Source organism: Pipistrellus kuhlii, unplaced genomic scaffold (genome assembly GCF_014108245.1).
Source record: "Pipistrellus kuhlii isolate mPipKuh1 unplaced genomic scaffold, mPipKuh1.p scaffold_m20_p_14, whole genome shotgun sequence".
NCBI classification, from domain to species: Eukaryota; Metazoa; Chordata; class Mammalia; order Chiroptera; family Vespertilionidae; genus Pipistrellus; species Pipistrellus kuhlii.
This window is the reverse complement of record NW_023425449.1, coordinates 455,947-463,227: the sequence shown is the minus strand read 5'-3', so window position 1 is coordinate 463,227 and position 7,281 is coordinate 455,947. Positions and strand designations below refer to the sequence as shown.

At 67.6% G+C, this 7,281-nt stretch overlaps 1 protein-coding gene across 2 annotated transcripts in view; it reads right to left on the bottom strand.

Annotated features, from left to right (window-relative positions):
- Nucleotides 1-1,834: 1,834 nt before the first annotated feature.
- Nucleotides 1,835-7,281, bottom strand: part of TSNARE1 (t-SNARE domain containing 1) — a 30,724-nt gene continuing 25,277 nt past the window's right edge. For both annotated transcript variants that reach the window (XM_045581248.1, XM_045581249.1), the window contains exons 11-12: nt 3,620-3,725; nt 1,835-1,966 (exon numbers count right to left, since the gene is read on the bottom strand). In XM_045581248.1, the coding sequence (XP_045437204.1) occupies nt 3,630-3,725 (96 nt within the window). In that variant the 3' untranslated portion in view covers nt 1,835-1,966; nt 3,620-3,629. The remainder of the gene's footprint in view (nt 1,967-3,619; nt 3,726-7,281) is intronic.

The following is a 7,281-nucleotide window of genomic DNA, read 5'->3' as shown; positions in this document are numbered from 1 at the left end:
GCAGCTGCTCCGCAGGCCCGAGCAGGTGTTCGGCCCTGCCTGCCCCCGGAGGGCTGCCGGCCCGGCTCTCCACCGTGACGCCGCTCCGGCAGCGGGCAGACCGGCCTGTCCTCGCAGGCGGACCGTTCTCCGGCTCAGTGACCGCCTCTGTCAAATGGGGGCCACGGCCCCACTGGACCTCAGCTTCTGGGGCCCAACCGGTGCCTCCAGGTCTCAGGCCTCCCAGACGGGACAGAGACTACCCCTCCAACCCGAGTGCAGGCCGGCCCCGCCCCCCACTGCCCCTCCCAGCCCCTCCCAGCCCCTCCCAGCCCCTCCCAGCCCCCACAGCCCCTCCCAGCCCCCACAGCCCCTCCCAGCCCCCACAGCCCCTCCCAGCCCCCCACAGCCCTCCCAGCCCCCTCAGCCCCTCCCAGCCCCCCACTGCCCCTCCCAGCCCCCCACAGCCCTCCCAGCCCCCCACAGCCCCTCCCAGCCCCCACAGCCCCTCCCAGCCCCTCCCAGCCCCCACAGCCCCTCCCAGCACCTCACAGCCCCTCCCACCCCCCACAGCCCCTCCCAGCCCCCCACAGCCCCTCCCAGCCCCCACAGCCCTCCCAGCCCCCTCAGCCCCTCCCAGCCCCCCACAGCCCCTCCCAGCCCCCACAGCCCCTCCCAGCCCCCCACAGCCCCTCCCAGCCCCCACAGCCCCTCCCAGCCCCCCACAGCCCCTCCCAGCCCCTCCCAGCCCCCACAGCCCCTCCCAGCCCCCCACAGCCCCTCCCAGCCCCTCCCAGCCCCCACAGCCCCTCCCAGCCCCCCACAGCCCCTCCCAGCCCCTCCCAGCCCCCACAGCCCCCACTGCCCCTCCCAGCCTTCCAGCCTGGCCAGCAGCTGCTGTGTGCGGGGTGCGGGGTGCCGGTGGGGGGTGCCGGTGCCGAGCTGCAGGCTCAGACCCCCAGGCGGGCCTGTCCTCCGGCTGCCCCACACCTGAGCTGGGTGTCAAATCCAATTTGCTCCTGGCACCTCCCGCAGCCGCCCCTGGGGCCCAGGCAGCCACCAGTCACGGCAGCAAAGCTGAGGCGGCGGCCGCAGCTGGCCGCAGCTCAGCCGGGGTCTGCCCGCCATCCGGCTGTCCCACCCCTCCCTGTGGCAGAAAGAGCCGCACAGAATTGTAAACCCTGAGGCAGGTGGGAGGAAGCAGCCTGGCCCCAACCTTTTGGGCCCTTCCCTCCCCGCCCCCGAGGACTGGGGCCTGGGCTGGGAGGGGGCAGAAGCGGCGTGAGACCCTGGGAGGCCCAGGCGGCCCTCTGACCCCTGAGGCCGAGCTTCTGAGGCGCTGGGGGCAGTGCCTGAGCCGGCGGGTCCCTCAGCCTCCCACAGGCCTCCCCCCTCCCCATGGGGCCTCTGCTCGCTGCCCCCTCCCCTGCGGGGTCTCTGCTCCTGCCCCGCCAGGACCTCATCCTGCGGCCTCAGGAGGCAGAGGGGGTCTCCCGTGGGAGGGGCCGGGCCGGGCAGGTCACTGCCGGGACACCCCACACACTTCACACCCGCCCGCCTCAGCCAGCAACTCCACCCAGAGAGCACCGGGCTCACAAACACACTCACACTCACACTCGCACACGCACACGCACACGCACACACACACTCACACACTCACACACACACTCACACACTCACACACACACTCACACACACTCACACACACACGCACACACACGCGCACACACACGCACACACACACACACACACGCGCGCGCACACACACTCATACACACACTCACACGCACACACTCACACGCACACACACACTCACACGCACACACACACACACACAGAGCCAGGCTCCAGAGCCGGAGGAGCCTCCAGGCAGGCGCGGTGGAGACGCGGCTGAGGAGGCAGTTTATTGGGTGCAGCCAGGGGCCGGCGGGCGGTGCCAGTGGGGACGGCGGTTGGCGCTCAGGTCCCAGCCAGGGACAGCCTCCACCTGCAAACAAGGGCTCGGTCAGCGCCCCGGGAAGGGGGCTGCAGTGACCCGGGGACCCTCTTCCCGCCCACCAGCCCCCCCACCTGCAGCCCACGGCCTCCCAGGAGCAGGGCCCCCGCAGCGCCCTCCCCTGGGCCGGGCAGTGCGAGCAGAGGTGCAGGGCCCCGGATGGACCCCCGCACCCCCCCCCCCGCCCCGCCCCGAGCTGCCCCCGGGGCACCATCAGCAGGGAGGCTGAGCCTGGCAGCAGGACACACACACACACACACACACACAGGCTTCGGCCCATGCCCCGTGCGGGAGAGGGCCCATTGAGCCCCTGGGAGATGGAGCCGGGGCCTGGGGCTGGAGGAACCCCCCACAGCGGACCCTGGGACCCGCCCGCCTGGAGGCCGAGGAGGGGTCCCAGGAGCACCCAGCCTCCCCAGGCCCAAGCCCAGCACAGACAGCCGGCTCCTGGCTGCCCGGGCGTCCCAGCCCGGCCTCGGAGCAGCCGCCCAGCAGCCACCTCTGACTCCTCGCCCGTGGGAACCGTGGGCAATAGCGTCTGTGCTGCATTCGGACACTGAGCCTTGAGCTAATCCTGCCCAGCGATAAGTAACTCATACCTGCCTGGCCGCGGCGGCTCCCGCTACCGCCAAGCCCGTCACCTGCTGTCCCTCCAGTCCCCTCCAGCTCCTGCCCAGGCGCTGAGCTCGGGAATCCGCACCCCAGCCCCCACAGGTCTCCACGAGGCTCCCTGGCTGTCTCCCCACCAGGCCTCCTCCCTCCCGGGCTCCCAGCACATGCCCCTCAGCCCGCCCGCAGCCGCTGCTCACTGGCTGCCCAGGTGAACGGCCGGCGTCACCTTCGGGGAGTCAGTGAGCAGTAATGGGAGCTGCAGGTCGGCTGTGAGCTCCAGGAAAAGAGGCCCCTCTGCCATGTTCCCTGCTGAGACACCGGGGCCTCACCTGGGCCTGGCACAGAGGAGGATGGATGATGGATGATGGGCGGATGGGTGGGTGGATGGATGGGTGGATGGATGGATGGGTGGGTGGATGGATGGAAGGATGAAAAAATTATGGAGGATGGATGATGGGTAGATGGATGGATGGATGGATGGAAGGATGGAAGGATGGATGGATGAATGGATGAATAGATTATAGATGTATGAATGGATGCTGGATAGATGGATGGATGGATGATAGATGATAAATGTATGGAGGATGGATGGATGGATGGATGGAAGGATGGAAGGATGGATGGATGAATGGATGAATAGATTATAGATGTATGAATGGATGCTGGATAGATGGATGGATGGATGATAGATGATAAATGTATGGAGGATGGATCGATGGATGATGGATGATAAATGGATGGATGATGGATGGATGGATGAATAGATGATGGATGGATAATGGATGATAAATGGATGGATGGATAATGGATGGATGGAAGGGTGGATGATGGATGATAAATGGATGGATGATGGATGGATGGATGGATGGATGGATGAATGATGGATGAATGATGGATAGTGGATGGGTAGATGGATGGGTAATGGATGAAAGGATGGATGATAGAGGGCAAGATGGGTGGTGGCTGGATAATGGATGGAGAGATGGGTGAGTGGGTGGTGGAGGGATGAGGGTGTGGGGTCGGGGCACCTACCACAGTGGCATCACTTTGGGACGGAGGTGGCGATGACGAGGATGATGACCAGCACAACGGTGACTCCAGCCGACAGGAAGTAGCACTTGATCTTGTGTCTCTGGAGCTGGGAGGGAGAGAGAGGGTGCTGGGTCCTGGCCCCCAGCCTCCCATCCGGGGGCACATGACTCACGCCTGCTGGGGACTGTGGCCTGCAGAGGCCCGGGCCCACCGAGGGCAGAGCCGAGGCAGAAGCTGTCCCTGGAGGGTCTGCCCTGGGCTGGGCTCGGCGGTGACAGGGTGCTGGGGTGGGGGCTCCTGGAGGAGGTGGGGCTGACCTCGGGGTTGGAGCTCGGTGTCCACAGTGAGCTTTGGGGTGTGGATCCGATCCTGCCCTGGGTACTATCTCAGGTGGGGGCACTGCTTGGATGAGCAGCCCCATCCAGCTGCCGTGGGAGGGACCCACACACCAGCCCAAAGACCAGCCACCATCACAAAGGCCCAGGCCAAGGGCAGGATGCGGCTCAGAGGTCACGTGACGGGCCCTGGACGGTGGGTGTATCTGAGACACATTGCTGAACAGACAGGCAGTGTGTGCGGGCGGGGGCACAAGGGGCTGGGATGGGGTGGGCCACGGGGATCAGCTCCGCCCAGGACACATGGCTGCATCGATTCCTGGGAGGCAAATACCCTCCCCCTCCCCCTGCCCTGGGAGGCGGGTCCCGGGGACTCCCGTCTGCAGGTGAGGGCTCAGCGCAATGAAGAGACTGCCCGGCTGGGTGGCTCAGTGGTTGGGCATCGCCCTATGATCCAGGAGGTTGTGGTTCCATTTCTGGTTGGGGCACATGCCAGTTGTGGGCTCAGTCCCCAGTGGGGGGTTTGCAGGAGGCACCATCCATGATTCTCTCTCCTCACTGATGTTTCTCTCTCTCTCCTTCTCCCTTCCTCTCTGACATCAGTAAAGATATTTTTTTTTAAAAAAGAGAGAGACCAGCCCAAGGCCACCAGCTCCTGATGACAGCAGGCTGGGAGCAGCAGCAAGGCTTGCTCCCCGCCCCACTCACAGATGGGGTGCCCGAGGCGTCCGCCTCCTGCACCCCGCTTCCCTAGGAGCTGGAAGCAAACCGAGCCCGAGGGGGGGACGGCACAGAAACAGCATCGGGTCCAGGGCCTGGCCTCACACCCGTCCCGCACTGAGGCCTGACCGTGACCCCGGCTGCTGCCCCTGCTCCATCAGCGTGGCCCCAGCAGAGCCCAGCTGACAGACCCAGCGGCGCCGTGCCCGCCATCTGCCAGGCCGTGCCCCGGTGCCCGGCAGGCCCAGCTCAGCCTCCGCGGGGCAGGGGCAGGCTCCCGCTGGGGCAGGATCCACATGCTGGCCCGCCCTCCTGAGCCTCCGGCCCATCCTCCACCCCCACTCCAGGCTGAACTGGGGAGGGGAGCCGGGAGCCGCAGGGCCGCTCACCCAGAGAGGACTTCCCAGGACTCCCAGGCTCTGACATCCTCCCATCCCTCCCCCATCCCTTCCTCAATCCCCCCCATCCCTTCCCGACCCCTCCCCTCGACCCCTCCCCGCCAGCAGACCCAGGGCCTCTGCAGCAACATCAAGGGGCAGAGGCGGGCGGTGGTGACAGGTGGCCGGCTGCCAGTTGCTGGCGGGACATATGGTGGAGGCGGAGACGGCCTTTGATGGGTGCTGGGAGCCCAGCCCCACCAGCTCCTCCGGCACAGCCGTGTCCCTCCCACCGCCTCCCTCCAGCCCAGCACCTGCACGCCCCCCTCGCCCCGCCCAGGGGAGCTCCCGGCGGGGGAGGAGCACCCCCTCCCATCTCGGGGCTCAGGGCAGCCCCAGGGCAGGAGGCGAAGAGGCAGCCTGGTCCACACCTCACCCCACCAGGAGCCCATGAGTGGGAGCCCCTTCCCCAGCCGGAGCCAGGGCCGCCCCGGTACACCGCCTCCCCAGCGCCAATGGAAGCGCAGGGGCCACACAGGGGCTTTCTGGGAAAGTGCAGGGGGCTCCCAAGGGCACCTCTGCGGCCCCCAGGGGGCGCCAGGATGGCCATGGAGCTGGGGAGAGCTTGCCCTCACTTTCTGGAGTTCCTTCCTGAAGGCAGAAGCCCGGGCCCAGGCGGGGCTGCTGGACTGATGGACAGACAGATGGGTGATGGACGGATGGATTGATGGACGGGCGAACAGAGGGATGGAGGATGGACAGACGGAAGGACGGAGGGATGGACGCACCCATGTCCACACCAGCCCTCCCCCAGGCCGGCGGTCGGGGACAGAGCTGGGGACAGCAGGGCGCTGACCTGGGAGGGGGTCAGGGTGGGCTGTGCCTCCCAGTCTCCTGGGTCCTGACCAGCAGGGCCCAGAGGGGACTTCCTGGTTGAGGGGCCCTAGCAGAGGTGACCCCGCCATAGAGGTCCCTAGGGTGGCCCGGACCCCATCTAACTGCCCTCCTTAGGAGAGGGGGACGCTTGGGCCCAGGGATGCAGGGAGAGCGAACGTGGGGTCCAAGGTCCCGGCCGGACTCCCAGCCCCTGACCCGTGAGGCCCCGATGCCCGTGGGGTGGAGGGAGAGTGGGCCGAGGCCAGTGAGGAGGGCCCTCAGCCCTGCCCGCCCCCAGGAGGGGCCCGCCTGGCCCTGGCTCCCACACCGGGCCAGCACTGCGGTGACTGATTGTCGGAAATGACAGCCTCAGCGGGAGGCAGTGGGGAGCCAATTAGCGCCAATTACGCTCCCGTTTGGGGCCCAATTAGTGTCTCTGCGCCGTCCGCCGTCCGAGCCTCCTCCGTGCCATCGCTGTCAGGCTGATCCACCGCCGAGCCCCAGGCCCACTGCTTCCTGCGCCCCGGAGGCCCCGGAGGGTGCGGCTGGGCTGGCCCGGCCTCCTGGCCTGCAGGGCCCCTGCCCGGGCTCCCCCCTCGGCCTGGGCACCTTCACTTAGAGCTCTCCCTCTTCCCCAAAACCAACCCCAGCAGCGCCGCCTCCAGGACGCCCTCCCTGGGCTCCCAGCCCCTGCCTCCCTCAGTGCACAGCCCGGCACCCTCTGCGCCTGCCCCTCTCCCACTAGGCTCTCCATGCCAGGGCGACGTTCGGCCCAGGGCCGCCCAAACTTGGCGAGGCTCAGGCCTCATGGGCAGCGAGTCCGCGGTGAGGAAGGACGGGCGCTGGGCTGTCAGTCCCAGGCCCCACACAGGTGCCCCTCTGCTGGGTCCCCTTCCACTGAAACCAGGGGCAGGGGGCTCTTCGGGGACAGCCAGAGGGCAGGAGGGGGGGCAGGGCGGGCAGGGGCGTGACCCAGGGCCTGGCAGAAGCTTGGCCCACACGCTGCAGCCCTTACAGACCACCGTCCAGGCCTTAGGGACCAGCACCCGAGCCTTAGGGACCAGCGTCCGGGCCTTAGGGACCACCGTCCGGGCCTTAGGGACCAGCACCCGAGCCTTAAGGACCAGCGTCCGAGCCTTAGGGACCACCGTCTGAGCCTTAGGGACCACCGTCCGGGCCTTAGGGACCAGCGTCCGGGCCTTAGGGACCAGCATCGGTGTATGCCCAGCCAGTGGGGAGCACCGTCTCACAAACGTGAAACAGAGGCCACAGGGCGTCTGCCTCCTGTGAGGGCTCCCTGGGGAGGCTCAGGGAGGAGGGGCGGGGGGGGGGGTAAGGGGTTTGGGGGAGCTCC